The 24772-nt window shown below is 44.0% G+C and overlaps 1 protein-coding gene across 3 annotated transcripts in view; it reads right to left on the reverse strand.

The window, feature by feature from the left end:
• Window positions 1-328: 328 nt before the first annotated feature.
• Window positions 329-24772, reverse strand: part of FAM3C (FAM3 metabolism regulating signaling molecule C) — a 66461-nt gene continuing 42017 nt past the window's right edge. For all 3 annotated transcript variants that reach the window (XM_073573377.1, XM_073573378.1, XM_073573379.1), the window contains 7 exons: window positions 24497-24529; window positions 21955-22078; window positions 21429-21487; window positions 17512-17562; window positions 15504-15588; window positions 2065-2191; window positions 329-1266 (listed from right to left, as the gene is read on the reverse strand). In XM_073573377.1, coding sequence (XP_073429478.1) covers window positions 1174-1266; window positions 2065-2191; window positions 15504-15588; window positions 17512-17562; window positions 21429-21487; window positions 21955-22078; window positions 24497-24529 — 572 coding nt within the window. In that variant the 3' untranslated portion in view covers window positions 329-1173. The remainder of the gene's footprint in view (window positions 1267-2064; window positions 2192-15503; window positions 15589-17511; window positions 17563-21428; window positions 21488-21954; window positions 22079-24496; window positions 24530-24772) is intronic.

Below are 24772 nucleotides of genomic sequence, written 5' to 3' on the forward strand. Positions count from 1 at the left end.
CTCACAACTTACAAGACATAAAGGATGTGCTGCAAACACCCTGGTGCCAGACACCATGGAACCCTTTCAAAGGTCTTTTGACGTTCAGCCCTCGATAAGTCAGAGCAGGTACAAGGTGGCCTTCACAATATTAGAAAGATGGGTTTAATGTTATGGCTGGTATGTGTGTAGTATATACAACAGTAAACACAGTGGTGTACAAGGCGCGTGGTAATTTGCTACTCCTCGTCATGAAGGTTTATAAGGTGTGGTCACATCGACAGTGAGTATCATACTGCATGCTGGAGTAGATTCCCACTACTCAGATTATTACTACATAACAAATGTATCGGTACACCCTGGAATGTGTCTTTATTCTAAAATTATGAAACCTTTAGACTTGCACATTAACATTGAACTTTACCACTGACAAACACGTATGACATTTGCTAAAGTTCCAGAATAGCTGATGACAATCAATACGATGGAAAATTAATGACCGTAAAACACTGCACATACAAAATCATTCTCACACGAGACTAAAAATAAAGCGCCAACATCAATGCTTTGACATTGCACAGTAGGAAAAGATTGCTGCTTATTTGCTGGAAAATGGTCCTGAAAAGCCAAAAAGCTTTTGTTTGTTTTTTTTTAATAGAAATGTCATTAGTAAATAGGTCCTCTATAGACAACAAAAAAATGGAAACAAACATACAAACATTTCTTAAAATTCTAATAGAAAAATAACAATGTAGACTACACTGTATTCGACAACAACGGTGCAAAATATTATCCCAGATTTTATAAAACGCAGTCTATAGATGTACAGCCAAAATAATCTTTCTGAAAAATCTTTGGTGGAATAAAGAAAGTCCAATGGAAAAAAAAAGCTATTTCGTTGAAGAAAAAGACCAGAAACAGGACAGATCTTCGCATCTTACTCCAGTAGGTGCCGTCAGAGACACAACCACATCGCAGTCCCAACATGGGTTCCAAAATATTCATTATATCTTCTGTTAATCTGCTGTTTTTACAAAAAATACCCATTTGTATAAGCAATAAATAAATTTCATGTAGGATCATGCTCACGTCAACAATGATGAATGGAACTGTTCAGTATTTTTTTTTTACTTTGTTGGCTGTTAAAAAAGGCATTCCTATCCAAGTCCATAGTAAAGTTGTGGCCTAATCTATTCAGTCATTCTGCTTCTGAGGAATGCATCCTTCCATTTCCACCACTTCGGGCCAACCTTCATATTTGTTTGTATCCTTATTGTTCTTTATGTGCTGAAGACAAGAATAAAAAACATCACTTATATAAAATGACAAAATAAATAAATAAATTAAATTATAATATTTAAAACGAGGGCACCATTTCTAAAAAAGAAAAATGGCCCCAAATGTTTTTATACATGTAAAATAAACAGCAGGTACAGCACTGTTTCTGCGTTCACTTTTATCTGTACAGGCTACAGCGGTGACATCACATCTACAGAGACCATCATGGCTGCAGCCGATCACTAAGGATCAGTGGCTCATGCGGTCTGCCTCGGCAGAGCTGCTGAGCTCAGTGATTGGCTGCAGAGGTGACGTCAATGGTGCAGAGAAGCATCCGGTGCAGGATACTGGGGAAGAGGATTACCTGCTGCGTTTCTAACTTTACATGTACTGAAAAGTTTTGGAACTATGTTTTTTAAAACTGGAAAATTCTGTTAAGCTTAAGCCTAAGGAATACAAAGGGTTCGCGCGTGATTTTGAACCAAGTAATCAACATGGAAGTGGAATGTGCGTTATCCTTGTGAGTTGAGATGAGTTTGCCACTGCAAAAACATATTGTACAAATAGGTGGTAAAAATAAGATCACAGACAATACAGAAGTATTGCAATGAATTATCCCTCATAATCAAAAGTTCCCTAAGGGCACTGAACAAAAAATATTTAACGCAAATTTGTACATTTTTTGTGTAAAATGATCATTAAAATAAAAAATAAGATTTCTTACAAATTTGCTTTGTTTTACCCTTTATCATGATGCTTTACGCAAGTTTTGGTTTCTGATTTTTGGCAGTCTGAATGCCTTCTTACCTGCTCAAATGGACTTTTTGTTTTTATGCCTTTTCCACCAACAAAGACCCAGTTGTCCCTGAAGCTCAGAATGTTGATAACTGTACTGCCAAGTTCCGAGATCAGTTTCCGTGCTTCGTCATTCAATCTGTAATTTGTTACACAGAAGACTGAATAAGTAAAGTTAAAGTATATGATATTAAAGCACCACTCCAGCGCTTTTCTTTTTTCTTGCAGCACTGGAGTGATGCTACTAATGTAAGGTCGCTGCTCCTAGTTTTATACTTACCAGCTGCCGTCTCGCTGCATTATTTGAAAAGTGACTTCTGGATCGCTCCAGTAATGTTAATCTATGAGAGCCAGAAGGAGACTGTCACAGACTGGCATTGAGAGCTTGTGACCGTTACACCGGTCAGCCAGACGGTGCGATCACAAGATGGTGGCGTAGGACCAGAGCGGTAAAGGGAAGAGATGTAGATGGCAGAATGAGAGTATAATGGGTGGCATGGTGGCTCAGTGGTTAGCACTGCAGCCTTGCAGCGATGGGGGAGGGGTTGTAGGTTCAAATCCCACCAAGGATAACATCTGCAAGGAGTTTGTATGTTCTCCCCGTGTTTGCGTGGGTTTCCTTCCACATTCCAAAGACATACTGATAGGGAATTTAGATTGTGAACCCCATCTGGGACAGTGCCGATGTCTGTAAAGCGCTGTGGAATTAATCGCCCTATATAAATGAGTAAAATAAAATAAATGTTAGGTGCAGGGATCTAACCACCACCTCAGCCCTGAAAGAAAAAAAATTAAAAAAATAAAATAAAACAAAGAACTGCAGTGGTGCCAGGTCCAGCCACTATAAAATGAGCTAAGTATTGGACTTTTCAGGAGGTCAACAGTGATAAAATTTAATTAAAGTTTTTTTCCTCTTTTTAATCTATAAATTAAATGTGGTAATGTTCTTTCATTGACTATACTATATTCTGGGGGGGAGAAGTATACAAGAATAAAACAAACCTTCAGCAGCTTCTCTGTTCTGTTATAATGGGATTGTTCCAAAGAAACTAAAGTATATTAGGGAGCTATGATTATGGCACTGTTCACAATATCACTTTTTATACAATGACTTTATAAAAAAAAACAAAAAAAAACAAAAAAAAACAAACAAAAAAAAAAAACAGATTTCCTTTAAATGTATATTTTTTAAAATGTCCCTGTAACAAAAAAAACAAACAAACTACTACATAAAATTAAGGTGAGTAGAGGTGAAGGGAAGGAATCTGACACTTTTCCAGAGCCTCCACATTACCTACAGTAACAGTCACATGCCCCGGTGAAGGGGTAATGAAAAATGATTATGGAAACTGCTCAGAAGCCGTAAGTACCCAAGTAATGTGCATCTGTGCCAGAAAAAGGTCTCGAAATTAGACTGTTCTGAGAGGTGATGAGAAAAACTTCAATCGGTCTACAAGTACCAAGCAGATTTGGACAGAGATGAAAGAATAATTTAGAGCCGAGGTGCCAAGGGCTTCCGGGCCTATGATACATCTCCAGGCCATTAGTGCGCATCTAAGGAAGGTTTATCATGTAAGACGATCACAAGGTCACCCTCTTCAGACGGCCGGGAAAAAAAAAAAAAAAAAAAAGATTTACTCTCCAGCTAGGAGCGATGTTACTGATGTAGCTATAAGATAGTTTGATGTGATCCTGTACCATATGAAGCAGTAATGGAATATATTATTCATATTTATACACAAATTCTGAGAGTACACAAGTCCCAAAAGAAAGTTGCGTGACATTCAGTTCCGGAACAAAACTATCTACCGCCCATGTGTAACTAAGTTCTCCCCCATACGGTTACATACAGTGGCTTGTGAAAGTATTCATCCCCGTAGCTTTTTATCCATTTTGGTATATTTAAACACACAGGTTGTAATATTTTTGTAATACGATTTGTGTGTGATGCATCAGCACTAAATACCATATATTCGTGTATAAGCCGAGTTTTGCAGCACTTTTTTTGTGCTGAAAACACCCCCTCTGCTTACACACGAGTCATTGTGACAGAAGCCGGAGGGGGATTAGCCGAGCAACGGGTCACAGGAGGCAGGAGCCGGCGGCTGTAACTGCCCTTTACTAAAGAGAAATGAATATTCACTGCACTGGCAATGAATATTCATTTCTCTTCTAGCGTGCACAGCCACCGGCTTCCAGCAGCTCCTGTGGCCATCCATCTGATCACATGTCCCCACTTATTAGGGTAATGAATATTCAACTCTCCCATAGGTAAGGAGTGAATATTCATTCCCTTAACCCCCGGAGCTTTTTTCAGTTTTGCATTTTCGTTTTTCGCTCCCCTTCCTCCCAGAGCCATAACTTTTTTATTTTTCTGTCAATATGGCCATGTGAGGGCTTATTTTTTACGAAACGAGTTGTACTTTTGAATGACATAATTTGGTTTTAGCATGTCGTGTACTCAAAAACAGGAAAAAAATTCCAAGTGCGGCGAAATTGCAAAAAAAGTGCAATCCCACACTTGTTTTTTGTTTAGCTTTTTTGCTAGGTTCACCAAATGCTAAAACTGACCTGCCATTGTGATTCTCCAGGTCATTACGAGTTCATAGACACCAAACATGTCTAGGTTCGCTTTTTATCTAAGTGGTGAAAAAAAATAAATAAAAATTTGCAACATTTTCCAATACTCGTAGCGTCTCCATTTTTCATGATCTGGGGTTGGGTGAAGGCTTATTTTTTAAGCGCCGAGCTGACGTTTTTAAGGATACCATTTATGTGCAAATACGAGCTTTTGATCTCCCGTTATTGCATTTTAATGCAATGTTGCAGTGACCAAAAAAAACCCCAATTCTGGTGTTTCGATTTTATTTCCTGCTACGCCGTTTAGCGATCGGGTTAATCCTTTTTTTTATTAATAGATCGGGCGATACCTAATATGTGTATGCGTGATTTTTTTTTTTTTTATTGTTTTATTTTGAATGGAGTGAATTAAACTTTTATATATATATTTTTTTTTTTTTTTTAATTTTGGCATGATTCAATAGCCTCCATGGGAGGCTAGAAGCATCCACAACTCGATCGACTCTGCTACATATAGACGATGAGCAGATCGCCTATATGTAGCAGCATTACAGCATTGCTATGAGCGCCGACCACCAGGTGGCGCTCATAGCAATGACTCATCAACAACCATAGAGGTCTCTATGAGACCTCAGATTGTTATGGCAACGCATCGCTGACCCCCGATCACATGACAGGGGTAAGTGATGCGCTCATTTCCGGTCCAGCGGTCGAAAGCACCAGTTAAATCCTGCTGTCAGCGTTTGACAGTGGGATTTAACTAGTTAAAAGGCGCGGGTGGATCGCGATTCCACCAGCGCCTACTGCGGGCACGTCAGCTGTTGAAAACAGCTAACGTGTCCCGGCTTTGATGCGGATTCAACGCCGGAGTCCTCATCAAAGCGGGGGATCTGCCATTGGACATACTATTGCACCCAATGGCAGAAAGGGGTTAATGAGAAGGGACATGTGATCGGACGGCTGCAGGAACTGCTGGCACCGGAACAAGATACTGCGAGGGCGTGCAGGGAAGGTAAGTAGGATGTTTGCCTTTTTTATGCTTTTCTCATGGGTGCCATGCATGCAACGATAGGGATGAGAAATCATGCATGCAGGGATAGGGATAAAGAGCCATGCAGACAAGGAAAGGAATAAGGAGCTATACAGACAAGGATAGGGATGAGGAACCATGCATGCAAGGATGGGAATAAGGAGCCAAGCGGACAAAGATGGGAATAAGGAGCCATGCAGACAAGGATAGGGACGAGGAGCTATGCATACCAGGATGGGAATAAGGAGCCATGCAGACAAGGATGGGAATAAGGAGCCATGCATACAAGGATGGGAATAAGGAGCCATGCAGACAAGGATGGGATGGGGAGCCATGGATACAAGCATGGGAATAAGGAGCCATGCATACAAGGATGGGGAGTCATACAGACAAGGATGGGAATAAGGAGCCATGCAGAAAAGGATGGGGATAAGGAGCCATGCATACAAGGATGAGGATGGTGAGCCATACATACAAGGATTGGAATAAGGAGCCATGCAGACAAGGATGGGGATGGGGAGCCATGCAGACAAGGATGGGGATAAGGAGCCATGCATACAAGGATGGGGATAAGGAGCCATACATACCAGGAGAGGGATGAGGGGACAATGCATACCAGGATAGGGATGAGGGGACAATGCATACCAGGATAGGGATGAGGGGACAATGCATACCAGGATGGGGATGAGGGGACAATGCATACCAGGATGGGGATGAGGGGACAATGCATACCAGGATGGGGATGAGGGGACAATGCATACCAGGATGGGGATGAGGAGACAATGCATACCCGGCTTATACTCGAGTCAATAAGTTTTCCCAGTTTTTTGTGGCAAAATTAGGTGCCCCCGGCTTATACACGAGTATATAAGGTAGTCTAAGTTAGTGAAGTGAAGTGAGAAAAATATAGTGACAAATTAAATTTATGGGATGTAATACCTAAAATTTGGCCTGTGCATATGTATTCACCCCTTTTGCTATGAAGCCCCTAAAAATTTCTGGTTAATTACCTCCATAAGTCACATGCTTAGTGAGAGGAAGTCCACCTGCGTGCAATCCAAGTGTCACATGGGCTGACAGTATATACACACCTTTTCTGAAATGCCACAGAGGCTGCAACATCATTAAGCAAGAGGCACCACTAACCAAACACCATGAAGACCAAGGTGAGCTCCAAACAAGTCAGAGACAAAGTTGTTGAGAAGTACAAGTCAGGGTTGGGTTATACTATCCGATGATCCCCCAAAGCACCATCAAATCCAGTAAGTTGCAAAATTTGGTGCGACTATAGACCCGTTTACCACGGAGTATTTTTGAGCAATTTTTGTTACATTCTGCAAGGTGTGACTTTTTGCACTAAAAAGTCAAAATAAAAAGTTCAAGACAGAAAAAATATATATATATTTTTTTACTTGGTTACGAATTCAATAATTATATGAACCATTTTGAAGAATTTGGGCAAAAACTTTAGCTAATGACAAGACAAAAAAGCAAAGCGAAAACAAGCAAACACAAAAAACCTGTAAATGTGGAAATCAGGGCCCAAGTTTCTTTGCTATTATCTTTCCCTATGTGCCCACATAGAGAAGCGGTGCTACCAAAAAGCTGCAGATTAGTACCAGTCTATGAACGATGAAGGGGTATGATTTCATTACCAATCCAAGCAAAACAGTGAGAAGAGACAAATACTCCCTCATTTTCTTTAAAAAATAATCATCTTTATTGACAATAGTGTTTAAAAATATCATATCAAAGATATGGGGAAGGAACAAGCAGCTCAGCATAGGTTTTGTTTTAAGTTGTCCCAATGTTAAAGTGTAACTATTTTATTTATTTATTTTTTTTCATAAATTCATTGTACACATGAAAATAAGCAACTTTGTAATATAACTTATCAGAGAAATCTGCTTCTTTCTCTGCCAGGACTGACCAGTCATTTTGCAAATCCTTAATTCATGGATAAAATGTGTATTCAGTGAAGACCGACTTTCCCATTACGGAGACAGGAGATGAAATCTGAAAATTATTAATCAATCAGTCCAGCAGGAGAAAGAAGCAGATTCCTCCCATAAGAAATATTACAAAGGTTTCTTATTTTTATGCGTACTATTGACTTAAGAACTAAAACTGCCGTTAGGCTTTAGGCTCCCAAGACAATTTAAGCTGGTTTATGTGATGCCAATGTCACTTGCACTACAGAATGGTTTGCCACGCATCATTCTTTGAGTTTTAGGAGACCACCTGGACAATGCCATGAAGAGGCTTCATGAGAGAGTGTTTCATCGGTCCTCCTCCTGGGACAATGGTACAGGGTAACACTTTATAGTAGCCGGACCCTATACTCTTCATTCTAGGTACACTAACAGCTCGGCATTACACTGATCTGAAGGAGGAACCAGTGGTACATCCATTTCTACAAAGTGTCCCAGGAGCTGTTTGTGAGAAGTGGTGTGGCCTAAACATGCTAGCATGGACTGCGGTGTCTCCAGACTTATCCTCCATTGAGCACACATGGAACGTCATTGGTTGGCAATTACAAAGGGACTTGCCAGCAGAGGATCTTGATGATATTTTTTCCTAAGAGCATTCAGCATGGCAAAACCATTAATAACCTCACTGATAGAATGCTAAGGTGTGTAAGTGCGTGTATTTCTGCAAATGGCGCTCATACTGAATAAAGAGGTTTTGACATTTTTGTTTTAATCATTTGCATATTGATCGTGCGCTCTGCAATTTCCATGTTGAGGATTGACATGCTTTTGTATGTATAATCGCACTTTTTAAGCATTGATAGGGTTGTACTGCCATCTGTTTCTTAGTCATTACTACTGCACTGTAATTTGCTAATGATACCGTTTGATGTTGAGTTTCTTATTCTGCACATTTGATCTCAATGTAACACTTTAAAAAAAAAAAAAAAAAAAAAAAATAAAACCTTGTAATCTCAAACTGTGCAGTATAACTCTGAAATGCTGTACTGTAGGGGGTCTTGCATTTTGGGTGCCTCTTTATGGACACTGCTATGATTTTCTATCACCAGTATCCTATGTATTCTGTTTTGCTCAATCATTTAACATTCTGGTTTCTCAATGCACTCTTACTATGCAGAGTTTCTCCCACAGCAACTTTTACATAATACTGTGATATATTTATATATATTGTGGTGTAGTTACCACTATGTCAGCTAGGGGGCGCTGTGTGGGTGTCCCAGGACGGGTGTACAGGCACATTCAGTGTGGTAACAGGAGCAGGGTCCTAAATGACCATTATGGGTCTCAAGGTGGGTGGCCTTGGGATGCAGGCTCCAGGGTGTACTGATCAGCAGAGGTACTGCTGATCTTTCTGTTACACTGTGTCAGGGAAGCCTGTGTGTGTCTATACAACCTTTAGTGATGTCATAGCCATGTGATCACCTGTGGGTGTGGTTACAGGGCTATGTAATTGAGGTGTTTGGCACATGTGAGAGAGTGTGGAGGGAGTCTGTCTGAGTGTGGACAGACTTCCCTGTGTCCAGGTGGGACACTACAGAGGTTGTATATGGGGAGGACTACAGCTCCCAGCATGTTCTGAGACTCTCGGTCCGAGTCTGAAGCCACGGACATTTCTGTTCCTTTGCCTGAAGTGAAGGTTACATTTCAGTGTTATGCTGTCTATGGTTTATGGAGTAATAAACCTGGTGAAATTTTAAAGGAACGTGCCTCATGTTTGTCTCCCGCTGCACCTAAGCGAGTCGAATCCCTACAATTGGTGGAGACTGCGGGCAGCGATTCCCAGAAGCACGTGTGGCAGCGCTGGCGATTCTGAGCCAGGAGAGCAGACAGTCTGACAACCGTGAGTAATACTGACCGAGGTCAGAGAAAGTGACTGTATTAATATTTGTGGGATACCTCTGAGGAGAAGAGGCGTCCAGGAACCTGTGTGGCCGACACAGGTAACAGACAGGAGTCTGTGTTGCACTGACCAGGGTCAGTGAGAGACTGTGTTCCTGGAGGGGTCAGTGAGCAAGGTCCTGGAGGGTCAGTGTTGGGAGGTTCTGGGAGAGGAATCGGATCCCTGGAACACGTGATATGACCTTGGACCTGGTGAGGCGTGTGTTGGGCAGTCTCAGGCGGAGACGGATGTCCTGAAGAGCACCCGCTGAGCCCCTGGACCTGGTGAGGCTGATGTGTTGGGAGACCCTGGGAGGAGGGTTGGCTCCCTGAATAGCACCCGATGTGCCCTGTGTGTTGGACGGTCTCAGGCGGAGACGGTACGTCCTGAGTGGCACACGAACAGGACATGTGAGAGACTGTGCATGTGGTTTTTTTTTTTTTTCCTTTTCCTTGTTTTCTCTGCAAAAACTTGAAAGTGTTTTCTGTGGCTCAGTGGGGTCACGAAGGTCTCGCAGCACAGGGCCCTGGTGTTTTTCCTGGGAGCATTGGTAGCAGACGCTGTCTGTCTACACCATCCTGCTGCAGCTTTATTGCATGTGACTAAGCGGATACAGTAGTTGTGGCTTTACACAACTATTAAGGGTGAGTACCCTGTATTATTGCTCCATAACCCATTATACCTGCACTGGTAAGGCCCTATGGGCGCACTTTTGTGGCTTTTTTATCTTTGAGGGTGACAAGCGGCTTCCAGTAACCCGGCAGGGTTATGAAGGTGACAAGCGGCTTCCGGTGGATTGGCGGGTCCACGAAGATGGCGCAGCAGGAGCTGCAGTGACACCAGCCGCTGTGTGTGTGTGTGAACAGCAGCCGGAGGTGCCGGTGATCAGTGACAACAGGAGCTGTGGTGATGCCAGCAAAGACTTGTGTGGTATCGTTAAAAGACAAACTGTACTGTGTGAACTGTGGCCTAAGAGGTTCTGCAGGACGGACATGGGGAAATCCCAAAAGGGGGCGGTGACCCAAAAGGGGGCGGTGACCAAAATTGGGGTGGCAACCCAAAGCAGGGTGGTGGTCCAGAAAGGGGCCAAGTGTGAAGTGACAGCACTGGGTGACTCAGTAGGTATGTCTGGAGTACCGCAGTGTATGTGCAGGTCTTTTTCAGAATGTGGAATATCCTTTCCGGGTAGTAATGACGGGCCACAGATGTGTACAGTGATGCTGCACCGGGAAGGAGCCTTTGGTCGGCTGGACTCAGAGAGTCAGGTGACTCTGACAGGAACGCCTCTCGTTTTCTCTCTGACCGAGAAAAACGTCAGGGTTCGCTGTAAACACGGGGTCACGGTGAACTACGCAGTAGACACAGTAGTGTTTGAGGGGACCAAAGGTGGTGAGTGCCAAGGTAGAGGGATACCACGGGACTTAGTCTATGCCTGGGAGAGGGGCCGGGACTTTCTTTTGTTTGATGACGTTTGGTCGGACGGTGGAGATGCTTCGACTGTGGGGCAAGCAGACACTGAGACAGTGACGGCTCCTGACATGGACAGGTCAGAGGTAGAACTGACCAGAGGAAGAAGTACATCTGCCCAACTGACGGACCTGACGTCTCGTGATAAGACAGATGGTGGGCTGGGAGATGAGACTACTGGACTAGACACATTGGTGCTGGACGGTAACTGGAGGGTTCACTCGACTGGTGTGACTGACCCAGTGGTACCCTTTGATGATATAATTAAAGAGGTAGTGGTGAGACACGTGCTGGCCAAAAGAGAACAAGATCATGAGATACAGCTGATAAAGGAGACTGTAACAGAACATGTCGAACGGGAAAGAGTCCTAAGGCAAGCAGCTGAGCACAGAGTGGATGAGCTGGAGAAGGAAGTCTCTGAGCTCAGAGGTCACCTGTCAGCATGTAAAACCATGAACAAGACCCTGTTGGAAGATATGGAGGTGCTCAGAGAGGCCCAAGAGAAGCATCAACAGGAGATTCTCAGGAGAGAGGATCAGCATCGCTACCTGGCAGAGGAGCGAGATAAAGTTCTGCAAGAACTCAGTGGAGTAGTAAAAGGTCTTCTGCAGAAGAAGTGGATGGGCGAAGACGTACAGCGGCCGTGCCCGACTGATAGCAAGGCAGAACTGCCAAAGCCCATCTTGGAAAAGGGTCCTGAAGACTGTAAATCTCAGGAAGATGGTGAGCCAAGAGCTGCACAAGACAGTCACCCGGTCTTGGCAGATACCTTGAGGGAAGTGTCCGTGGGGAACCCAGAGCCATCTGTCCAGGATGAGAGCAAGTCCATGACCTTCAAGTGCGTGATGGAGGTACCCGAAGACGTGCGAGAAGCGTGTGCCAGCGAAGGTGTGCATGAGACCTTTAAAAAGGCAGTAAAGGCCTATAGTGTGAGCTGGGCACCAGAAACAGACCAGTTGGTGATACTGGCAGAAACGGAAGACACAGAGAGAAGGGTGGCTATCCTGAAGGAGATGCACCTACAATGTCTCCGCACGAAACAGATGCTCGTGGAGCGTAATAGGAAAGCCGCTCGACGTATGGAGCTTGCAAGGGAAGCACAAAGTCGGCTGGGCTTTGTGGAAGACATAATTCCGGTACCCAGAAATCTGGTGGGGAAAGTCGTTGGCAGACTTGGAAAGGTGATGCAGGAGATGGTGAATCGATCCTGTGTGAAGAGAGTGAGGATCCCACCTGCTGGTGAAATCCAAGTCGTTATTGAAGATGACATGGTTCCTGTCATTGTGGTTGGTTCGGTGGAAAGCATTGGGAAGCTTCGCTTGCTCCTGGAATATCGGGTAGCGTACCTGAAGGAGATTGAGCAGCTAAGACAGGATCGGCTGCAGATGAATAAGCAGATACAGAACGTCAGGTGGCGTCCACCTCCAACCCAAGTTGTAAAGACCCGAAGGGATCCTCCAAAGAATGAAAGGACAGGTAGTCAAAGACAAGAACGTCGAGAGTCCGCAAGTGGCAGTTCTAATCTTAGTAGCATAGGCACGAGACCCGGTGGTGGACGTAGCGACAGAGGGTCAGACTCATACCAGCCAGTTAGCTCAACTGGACGTGGGACTCATGACCGTATGAACCGGGAGAGTCAGCTAGTGAGAGAAAGGTCGGGTGATGGAGCGCACTGCAGACAGATGGAGACTAAAGAGTGCCTGGTCACCCTGACGGACTTTGACGGGAAGGCCAAAGCCCAAGGCCGAGATACTGACCGCTGGGGGCGGGGGAGGCCTAACGTAAATATGATGCAGTATGACTGCCGAAACAGATGGAGACGGTCCTCTCGATTGGTAGGGCAAGGTGACATGAGTGCCCGGTCTCAAGATCCCTGGGTGATGTCATGTGTTCAACCCCACAAGTTTGAACAGAGGGGGGAGGTATGTGGTGTAGTTACCACTATGTCAGCTAGTGGGTGCTGTGTGGGTGTCCCAGGACGGGTGTACAGGCACATTCAGTGTGGTAACAGGAGCAGGGTCCTAAATGACCATTATGGGTCTCAAGGTGGGTGGCCTTGGGATGCAGGCTCCAGGGTGTATTGATCAGCAGAGGTACTGCTGATCTTTCTGTTACACTGTGTCAGGGAAACCTGTGTGTGTCTATACAACCTTTAGTGATGTCATAGCCATGTGATCACCTGTGGGTGTGGTTACAGGGCTATGTAATTGAGGTGTTTGGCACATGTGAGAGAGAGTGGAGGGAGTCTGTGAGAGTGTGGACAGACTTCCCTGTGTCCAGGTGGGACACTACAGAGAGTGTATATGGGGAGGACTACAGCTCCCAGCATGTGCTGAGACTCTCAGTCCGAGTCTGAAGCCACGGACATTTCTGTTCCTTTGCCTGAAGTGAAGGTTACATTTCAGTGTTATGCTGTCTATGGTTTATGGAGTAATAAACCTGGTGAAATTTTAAAGGAACGTGCCTCATGTTTGTCTCCCGCTGCACCTAAGCGAGTCGAATCCCTACAATATATTTTTATATATACACAGTACATACATACACACACATATATATATATACACACATATATATCTACATACAGCGCAGCTGTAAAAAATAGAATTAAAATAAAAAAGGTTATACTGACCTGCCGACGGCCCGCGATCTCCACTCCACGCGCCCGGCCTCGCGGTCCCAGTAATGCCTTGCGCCTTAGACCGGAGATGACGCCACTCTTGCGAGAGCGCAACGTCATCAGCGGTGTTTCGCACAAAGCATTACCGGGACCGCGAGGCCGGGCGCGTGGAGTAGAGATCGCAGGCCGTCGGAAGGTGAGTATATAACTATTTTTTATTTTAACAGAGACCATGCATACCAAGAAAGGGGGGTGACGGGACCACGCATACCAGGATAGGGGGGGTGAGGGGACCATGCATACCAGCAATGGGGGGAGGGGGACCATGCATACCAGCAATGGGGGGGTGAGGGTGACCATGCATACCAGGAAAGGGAGGTGAGGGGACCATGCATACCAGCAAAGGGAGGTGAGGGGACCATGCATACCAGGAAAGGGGGGTGAGGGGGACCATGCATACCAGGAAAGGGGGGTGAGGGGGACCATGCATACCAGGAAAGGGGGGTGAGGGGGACCATGCATACCAGCAAAGGGGGGTGAGGGGGACCATGCATACCAGCAAAGGGAGGTGAGGGGACCATGCATACCAGCAAAGGGAGGTGAGGGGACCATGCATACCAGCAAAGGAAGGTGAGGGGACCATGCATACCAGCAAAGGGGGGTGAGGGGGACCATGCATACCAGCAAAGGGAGGTGAGGGGACCATGCATACCAGCAAAGGGGGGTGAGGGGGACCGTGCATACCAGCAAAGGGAGGTGAGGGGGACCATGCATACCAGGATAGGGGGGGGGTGAGGGGACCATGCATACCAGCAATGGGGGGGTGAGGGTGACCATGCATACCAGGAAAGGGAGGTGATGGGACCATACATACCAGGAAAGGGGGATGGAGGGGACCATGCATACCAGCAAAGGGAGGTGAGGGGACCATGCATACCAGGAAAGGGAGGTGAGGGGACCATGCATACCAGGAAAGGGGGGTGACGGGACCATGCATACCAGGAAGGGGGGGTGAGGGGACCATGCATACCAGGAAAGGGGGGGGGGGGTGAGGGGACCATGCATACCAGGAAAGGGGGGTGACGGGACCATGCATACCAGTAAAGGGGGGTGACGGGACCATGCATACCAGGAAAGGGGGGGTGAGGGGGACCATGCATACCAGGAAAGGGGGGGTGAGGGGACCATGCTTACCAGGAAAGAGGGGCGAGAGGACCATGCAAACCAGGATTAGTGGGTGAGGGGACCATGCTTACCAGGATTGGGGGGTGAGGGGTACCATGCATATCAGGATTGGGGGGTGAGAGGACCATGCATATCAGGATTGGGGGTGAGGGGACCATGCATACCAGGATTGGAGGGTGAGGGGACCATGCTTACCAGGATTGGAGGGTGAGGGGACCATGCTTACCAGGATTGGGGTGTGAGGGGGACCATGCATACCAAGATAGGGGGGAGGGGTACCATGCTTACCATGAGAGGGGGGTGAGGGGATCATGCATACCAGGATTGGGGGGGTGAGAGGACCATGCGTACCTGGACTGGGGGGTGCATTATTGCATTATTATTAAAACTTCATAAATAAACTACATACATATTCTAGAATACCCTATGCGTTAGAATCGGGCCATCTAGTTATGTTTATAATATCTTACAGGTGTCAATATGGACATATTCTGATTTTTTTTTGCCCCGCTATTTGAATATAGTTTTCAACCATATCTCGGCTATGGATTTCTTTTGGTTGTCACATCACGGAGCGGCCGGCGCTGGACCCAGGTGGGTGCAAGTAGGTTGGTTAGGACAAAATTTGCATTGTGTTACATATCCCATCCCCTGAGCAAATGTATTTTGACTGGATTACCCCCTTAAAAGTTTGACACTTACTTTGTTGCTCCGTCATCATAGGTCGCCATACACACTACTGTTCCATCTGGAATCTTCTTCAGGAATTCAATAAAGGGGGCGACATCTAGAAATTGAAGAATACAGAAATCAATGATGGAAATAAGGAGTTGTTAGTATAAAGATTTCTGTCAGAGGGAATTGATAAAAGTTACAGGGGTCATCAGGGCTGAGAAGAGAAAAAAAAGTCTGTAGTGTGTATGCAACCGATGGTGACAGTGTGTGGTGCCCCGATTCCCCTGTAATCCCTGTGCGAGCAGGAGGCATTGTCGCCGCAGGTATGAGATTCACCTAGCGGTGCCGACTAGACTCTCCTCCATATCTCTCGCTGCTGTATTGAGAGAAGCAGGTCAGTATCTAGTCAGCACTTGTCTAAGTACACAATTCACATTACCGCGCCTTGCATGGGGAATGCAGGGAAATGGTGACAGGGTACACATTGCACATGATTCAGCAGCATCCACTCAAACACAGCAACTGAAGACTTTTCCAACCAGTCTGGAAAAACCCTTCAATACCAATATTTAGAACACCGTAGCTTGTGCTCGTCATCCTCACCCGTTCATAACAGCAGGCTGGACTAGAGCACCGTAGGCTAGACCTGGGGCGATACATTATCACTGTGTTATGGGATACGAAGCATACTGGAGGCATGCAGGAGACTTTACGGCTGAATAGTAGAGGCACACTGCCATGTCAGAGTGCTCTCATGCACCATTTTAGAGTGCTCACTTGCCGTATCTGCTCACAACACTTATCAGACATATCCAGGTCGGTTAACGTTTTCTCTTCTTGATGGAGTATTGCAATTAAATCATTGACCATGGGAGACTGAGCGACAAATGACAACTGTGCACAAAGTGGGAAAACATAAGCATATGATTAAGAGCCTTTGTTCTAAAGCAGTTACACAAAGAGGATCTGTCACAAGGTTTCACAAAACAGTCCACGTATATTATTAAATAGCCCATAGACCTGATAAGGCTGGCATACCTCCATCTAAAGAAGATTATACAGCCAGAATATCAATATGGGCATTTTGAGTCTATCTTTAGCTTTTGGTTTAACTTTGAAGATTATTCATCATTCTGAATTTTTTTTTTTTTTAAAGTATACCAGCCTCATCAGGTCTAAGGTATCTATTTACAGTGATTACGTAATCTGTCTGAATAAATTTGGTAACAGACCTGCTTTAATTTTTACATTCTGCTTTCCAGTTTGAATTAGAATCACAAACGGTGTCTTAGTAATGGATAACATTCAGTTCTAGAACAAATACATTTAAAGGAGATTTCCACTTTAAGAAAAAGAGACCCAAAACATATTACACAACATAGCCAACAGCAAATACTCGTCCCCCACCAGGTCCAGGGTTGGCGCTCTGTGTTTTGGCAACAGCGGTGATGTCATGTTGACAGCTCACATTACTGCTGCAGCCAAAGGACTCAGGGGCTCTTCCCACACAGATGACACTAGCCACCGAACTTAGTGATTGGCTGCAGTGGTGATGAAGACTGGCGAAGTGACGCAACCAATGTAGCCAAAACACAGACTGGAGCAGGGGCGAAGAGCCGATGCTGGAAAGGAAGAGGGCGATTGTCTGCTCTGTTATGTATGTTAGGCATTAAAAACTTCTGGGATCCAGTATTGTTAAAGTGAAAAACCACTTTAATATTGAAAAACTGTTATCAGACAAGGAAAACCCCTTACTATGTTATGAGATCTCCATCAATCCTATTACTCAAAGTGCTTTCTATTTATAAAGGCACATCACAATGTAACACTATAGCAGTCATATGACAAATACCACCAGCGCCCCACGGATGCTCCACTGTGGTCTGCCGACAAACTCTGCCAGTCTCCAGTCCGTCTTAAACATGGCATGGCATGGTCCTTTCCAATGCCCAAATTAACAGATTACTAAGCAGGTAAGTTCTAAAGATTTTGACAAATGAACCCTTTTTTTTTTTTAAATAAAGGAATACCTTACCTCCACCCCACAGGTCATAATACTTTGTTTCAATTACTTCTCCAGTTTTCCCTAAAAAGATATAAATGCTCATATTAAAGAGCTTCCATATGCAAAAGGTCAACAATATAAAGTATATAATTATTATTATTTGTAGAGACAAAAATGAGATGTGTATTTTTCACATTTTTATTTTATTTTTATTTTTTACAAACTAAATTATGTTCACCTTTCTGCAGAATTAATTTTTATATATTGGACATACGGATTTTAAAAATCTTTGTAGACATTTCATCTTTAAACACAGTTTTAGATTACAGATTTCCCCTGTAACTGGGGGCTACCATACTAGGCTCCAAGTACAAGGGAAATCCAGCTTTCTCAGAGATGATTTGAGTGTTAGGACCCAGCAACTACTCCTCTGTCCCATTAAAGCTTCCTATACTGTATACACAGAGGTTGTTCAGTGCAGAGAAACAGCAATCAACCCCATAATGACCGCCAATACGCCTTTTTTATAATGGTGATCATTAAGGGACTTATTCTTCAGCGCCACTTTTTAACGACACTGAGGAATATGGGAATAGCGTCATACGGTGCCACATGACAGCATGACCCTGCTGTATCGGCCCTGGACGGTTTTGGAGCAGATTAACCCCTTAAATATCGCTGTCAATTGCGACAGCAGTATTTAATTGGATGCAAGGGGCTCACAAGACCCCCTTACTAATCACGAAAAGCCGTTTCACCACAAAAAATGCAACGTTAAAACAAACAAAAATTACACAATTGGTATCGCCGCATCTGGAACAACTCGCTCTATAAAACCTGTCACGTTACTTATTCCGTCAGCTGAGCGCTGTAAAAAAGAGAATTAAAAAAAAATGCCAAAATGTCGCTTTTCCATCATATGGATTCACAAAAATGTGCGTAAAAAACGATCAAAAAGTTGTATGTTAAAAAAATGGTAAAATTGAAAACGTCAAACTGTTCCGCAAAAAACAAGCCCTAAGGCTAGTTTCACACTTGCTTTTTTTTGCAGCGCGTTTTTCCCGCAAAAAAACGCATTGAAAAAACGCATACAAAAGCATACAACTGCTGCGTTTTTTTCAAGCATTTTTATGAGCATGCATGAAAAAAACGCAGCGTTTTTATGCGTTTGTATGCGTTTTTAGTGCGTTTTTACCGCGTTTGCGTTTTTTTCCAACATTAGGTGGCCCCTCACACTAACCCAAACCATGACTTTACTAACCCTAACCCTAACCCTGACCCTAACCCTAACCCTGACCCTAACCCTTAACAAAACCATACTTAACCCTAATCCTGACCCTAACCCTGACCCTAACCCTTAACAAAACCATACTTAACCCTAACCCTGACCCTAACCCTAACCCTAACCCTGACCCTAACCCTAACCCTGACCCTGACCCTAACCCTTAACCAAACCATACTTAACCCTAATCCTGACCCTAACCCTGACCCTAACCCTTAACAAAACCATACTTAACCCTAACCCTGACCCTAACCCTGACCCTAACCCTAACCCTTAACCAAACCATACTTAACCCTAATCCTGACGAAAATCCAAACGCACACGCCAAAAAAACACAGCGCATGAAAATCGCATACATGCGCTTACAAGCGCGCAGGTATGCGCACCCATGTTAAATATAGGGGAAAAAACGCATGCGCACATATGCGTTTTTTTCCAGCGCTAAAAAACGCAAATGTGAAACCAGCCTAATATGGCTCATTCAGCAAAAAAAAAAATTAAGTTACAGCTCTCAAAATAGGACGAAGCAAAAACAAATCATTATTGTAAATTATTGTTTTTTAGTGTGTAAAAATAGCAAAGCATAAAAAAAAACAATATAAATCTGGTATAAGCCCTTATACAGCTCTGTTTGCCAAAAAATAAAAAATTTACAGTTCTCAGAATATGGCGAAAACCATACTTTTTATTTTAAAAAAAAATTACTGTGTGATAGCAGCAAAATCTAAAAAAAAAAAAAACCCATATAAATCTGGTATCGCTGTAATTGCACTAACCCAAAGAAAAAAATCCGCCTTGTCACTTTTACCGCAGAGTGAACATTGCAAAAATAAAAATAAGAACTATTCTTGTACTGCTGTCTATTTGATCATTCTACCTCCCAAAAATCAGAATAAAACTTGGCTCAGATTTATCATGCACTCTCAGCAGATTGCTTATGTCGGGGTTTCCGTGTAGATGCCCCAAAACCGCGATTCAGACAAAACCCAGGACAGAACCACTCACTTATGACGCAGATGGTGTAACTTTGGACTGGTCTCTGTTCTGGCAGTGTCCCATCATTTTCGGCGTCTTTTTAGTGCACAAGTGTGGGCGACCACATATCTGTGCATGCTTAAATAGATGGATACCACCGGAGTAGATGCCAAACGGTCTCCAAAGTGTCTCCATCTGCCTCATTATGGTCGGTGGTTCTATTGGGGCTTCATCTGAATCGCATTTTTGTGGGATTTACACAGAACCCCCAACATAAGTGCTCAGCGTAGAACACAAGATTGTGTGATCCAGCCATACTCTGGAAGCAATCAAAAAATGTTATGTACCCCCAAAATGTTACCGATAAAAACCCTAAGGCTGGGTTCACATTGCGTTCAGGCAGTCCATTCGGATTACGCTCACCGCAGCATAACGTGGTGTATCGCAATCCGTTAACGCTGCCATTCACTTCTATTAGGAATGCATCGCTAGCGCACGCCACAAATCGGCATGCGCTAGCTATGTCCCGTCATTCTGTGATGGACCCTTGGACGCGCGCTGCAGTGTTCTGGAGTCCATCACCGCTAGCGCAGATAAAGCATCTGCGCTAGTGGTATAGCATAACGCGATGGCGTTATGCTAATAGCGTTAACGCAGTCTGTCAACGCTATGCGTTGAACGGACTGCTTTAATGCAATGTGAACCTAGCTTAATCTATCCTACACAAAATCAGCCCCCACTCAGGTCCATCATCTGCCACTGGAACTATAGGGGGTTCCCGGAAGGCAGTGGCCGCAGCTTACAGCTGAAAAACGAGGTGACAGGTTCCCTTTAGGGTATGTGCACACGTTGCGGATCCGCAAGCGATTTACAGTACAATGTTATTCTGTGGGGGGGGGGGGGGAACGCTGTGCGGATTCCGCAGCGTTTTTACACCCATTCCAGTGCAGGTGTAAAAACGCAGGCGAAATCCGCACAAAATCCGCAAGAAAACCGCGTGGATTTTAACCTGCGGACTCTGCCAAAGGATGCAGATTCAGAGCAGAAAATTCCGCACAGCAATTCGCATCGTGTGCACACATACCCTTAAATAGTTGTTGTAGGAGAGAACGGTCCCCAGCATCATACACACACGTGCAGTTGGCTTGCCTGAGTGTGTGTATTCTTGATAGGCATTGAAAAACATCTTCCCTAATTCTTCTTTCCCCCACATCCTCTCTCAGGGGAGAGTTGAGAGGCCATCAATCACATGATCGTCCAGTTCCAACAAAATCGGAGGGTTTGCGTACCATTATTCTCACGTGTATGGGAGCCTCAACGGTCTGGGGAAGCCAATAGACTGTGGAAATTTGTGAGAATATCGGAAAAAGCTAAAATATCTTCCAACTGAAATTACACATTTTTGACCAACATCTGAGAAGATAGATTTAGCGCTTACAACATAGCCCGAAATGACAAAACAATATATTTTTAATAGTTAATGGAACCATTTACACACACACATATTATATATATATATATATATATATATATATATATATATATATATATAGCAAAAAAAATAAAAATCAGCAGCAGTCACCAGTTTCATAGCCGATTACCTCTCTCAGACTCCACAAAAGAACTGTGAAAGGTTAGGTACACCTAATCAAAGAACTCAGTTGTAATTGCTAATACAGTAATCACCTACCATTCACCAAAGCAGTGTTAATGCCTCGTCCAACATTGTTCTTCACGCCACTCATCAAACTACAGAAAGAAAGAAAGTCTGCATAAGGCTACGTTCACACAAACATGTTTTCTCACAAGGTCCAAAAGTCAAGTGGACATTAAAAAAAAAAAAAATGAAATTGCAGCATGTTCAAGTCTCACCCAACGATTTCAATGGGTGCACAAAATAAAAATAGATCCACTGCAACAATTAACATATTAAATTGCACTTGGCTTTGTTTAGTTTTCAACTTATAAATGTATAAAAAAAGATAAAAATAATAAAAAGGATGGGAAAGCTTTTTTTTTTCTTTGTAGATGAAATACAAGCTAGTTTTCATATGCTCATGTGAACTTGGCCTAAGAAGAGGCAGTAAAATATTATTGTGTTAACATTCTCCTTGCCAGCATGGGATCGCATAAGTCTTTGCAGTCAAGGAGTACATTTATACATAGAATTAATCACATAGCTGTTAGAGGAGGCAGTAATGGAAAGCTGCTCTTACACCACATCATCCACACAGATCTTGGGCCCAACAACATTAGCTGCTCCACTTGAAATCTTGAAGGCGAAGTGCTTCTCCGGGCAAATCTTTGAAATGCCACATCGGTATCTTGGCGCTTTGGTTGCTGCATGGAAAATACATGGGTTACTTTGCTATAAACTGTTAAAGCCACTTTTATATGAACAGTATTAAATGGAGTAGATTTTGAAGGTTGTCAAGAGTTTCCATTTAGCCTTCTCTCAAAAATGATCAAGACAGATGTGCAGAACTAATGGTTTACTTTTGTGTAAAAGCTACAAAGAGATTGTATAACTCTTTAGGCTATGTGCCCACACTGCAGAAATGCTGCGGAATTCGCATGCGTTTTGCAAGCGTTTTTAGCTTGCAGAATGCTAGCGCTTTTCCAAGCGATGCTTCAAATGATTGACAGGTTGGTCACACTTGTCAAGCATAGTGCTTGACAAGTGTGACCAATTTTTTACTATTGATGCTGCCTACGCAGCATCAACAGTAAAAGTTACAATGTTAAAAATATTTAAAAAAAAAAATAAAAAAATAAAAAAAAAATGGATATACTCCCCTCCTGGCGGCCCACGATCTCCTCAGCGGCGATCCCGGTCCTCAATGGCGCTGCCGGCAAGTTCCATTCCCAGGCGTGCTTTGCGAGAATGACCTTTGTGACGTCGAGGTCGCGTGACCGCTACATCATCAGAGGTCATGCTCGCAAAGCACGCCTGGGAGCGGAACTTGCCGGCAGCGCCGCTGAGGACTCCGGGGGCCGACAGAGGGTAAGTGTATCCCTATTTTTTATTTTAATTCTATTTTTTACAGGGATATGGTACCCACGGCCTGGAGGAGAGTCTCCTCTCCTCCAGACCGTGCGTACCATCCGCACATGAAGCGCTCACTTTATGCATGGTGGGCATAGCCACATGAGTAAAGTGAGCCTTTTCAGTGCAATCCTACGGCGGCGGCATCGCCGCGATTCCGCAAAATTAATGGACATGCTGAGGATTTTTCCTCTATGAGATTCCGCAGCAGAAAAATCCACAGCACTGGCATGGCAACTGCGAAATCACAAAGGATTGCATGGGATGCGTTTTGTTAGGGTTTTTTAAATGTTTCCGTTGCAGCAAAAACGCAGCGGAAACACTTAAAAAAACGCAACGTGGGCACACAGCCTTAGACTATGAAAAAGTTGCAAATTTGGGCTTTTTCCTTTCTCCCAGCAGGGTTGATTTGGGAAGCTATTGTGATGAAATATATTATTGTAAAGAATGTGTAGAAGCAAACCCACCAACTGTGGTCACCAACATCTGTACAGACAACACCAATTCCAGTATGGCACCAGAACAATTTTAAATCATTCTCATGAGTAAATTTATGGATAAAACTAAACTCTCTGCATTTCCAAATGGGAACTGCTAAAAGCTTCCGGACTACTGTAGGCAGCATATATAGTCAAGGGCAAAGCCTGCCAAAGAGCGCCTACGGGGGGGGCGACATCTCTTGATATTGTACATTGGTCCCGATGCTCTTGTGGTCTACTCCTAAGACAGTGTAAGCTTTTTAGTAAGGACCACACAAAACACTTCAAAGTCAGGCGAGCCTGGACCCAAAGCCCATGTTTCAGATTCTGGACCCAAAGCCCATGTTTCAGATTCTGGACCCAAAGCCCATGTTTCAGATTCTGGATCCAAAGCCCATGTTTCAGAGTCTGGACCCCTAGCCCATGTTACAGAATAGCAACCACTAATGTTTTATTTTGCGATGCTTGAGGGAACTGGTATCTTTCTAATAGTGTTTTGTGTGTAGCTATTGGGTACTAGCGCTGAGGAAGGGAGCGAGAGAAATAAGATTTGCAGGAGAGGTGCAGTCATGTGCTGCTCTACTCTCCTGTGCTAATGAGGACCACAAAGACATGAGTTTCTCTACTTCATTTTTGCTCTTCTTATTCACTGCAAGCAACATAAGAGTACTAGAATATGAAGCATGTGTGCCAAGCTCAGAGCGCAGCTCACCGGGGTTACAGGATGGTTGAATGCCAAGCTCTTTGTGCTTTCATCTGTGGCATAACTAATGGAAGCCTCCAATGAAGACATAATATAGCATTAAGGTAATAATGAAGAAAGCATCAATGCTGTCCAATTTGCACCTCATTTTTGGCACTTTTTTGGCTCATTGTGTTGCCACAGTGAGGCCACCCTCCTTTTCCAGGAAGCCATGACTGTTTTCAACTGAGCCAAGCCTCCTTGTCTGGAAAGTCAGAAGAAAAAATCTAAAATACCATAGATGAATATGGTGCAAGTCATGAAGGGTTTCTTTTGGGGCTGAGGTGAGTGGTGTGGCAGAGGGTGTATCAAATTACTCTAGAATTCTGGAACATTAGGATTTAGCTTGATAATTATGGTTAGGTGGTCTTTCCTGATGCCCTAGTAAGTGCATCTCTCAACAAAGGGTCCTTTATATTAAATATTAAAAAGTCTAGCACATCATCCTTTGTAAGACTTGAAAATAAAATCCAATGTAAATGTGTACTTACTAGGATGTGCAACAATGTCCAGCTGTGACCTGGCTAAAAGAAGGGGGACAACACGAAAACATCTGTCACTAGAGCAAGCAGATACAAGGAAATCGAGATAAAACTCGCCTGCAGAGCATTATTTCTATTCAGTATGAAGATGGCCATAGAAATTGGTTAACGCAGACAGCTCCTGCCAATATGTGCATGATCCCCTGAGAACGTGTACAAATTATATAGGAGCCTCATGACTGCAGGGAATTTGTCTATTGTCTTGCCGCAGCTTGTATGTTGTAA

Source organism: Dendrobates tinctorius, unplaced genomic scaffold, assembly GCF_039654945.1.
Source record: "Dendrobates tinctorius isolate UK_male_01 unplaced genomic scaffold, ASM3965494v1 ptg000035l, whole genome shotgun sequence".
In the NCBI taxonomy this organism is placed as follows: domain Eukaryota; kingdom Metazoa; phylum Chordata; class Amphibia; order Anura; family Dendrobatidae; genus Dendrobates; species Dendrobates tinctorius.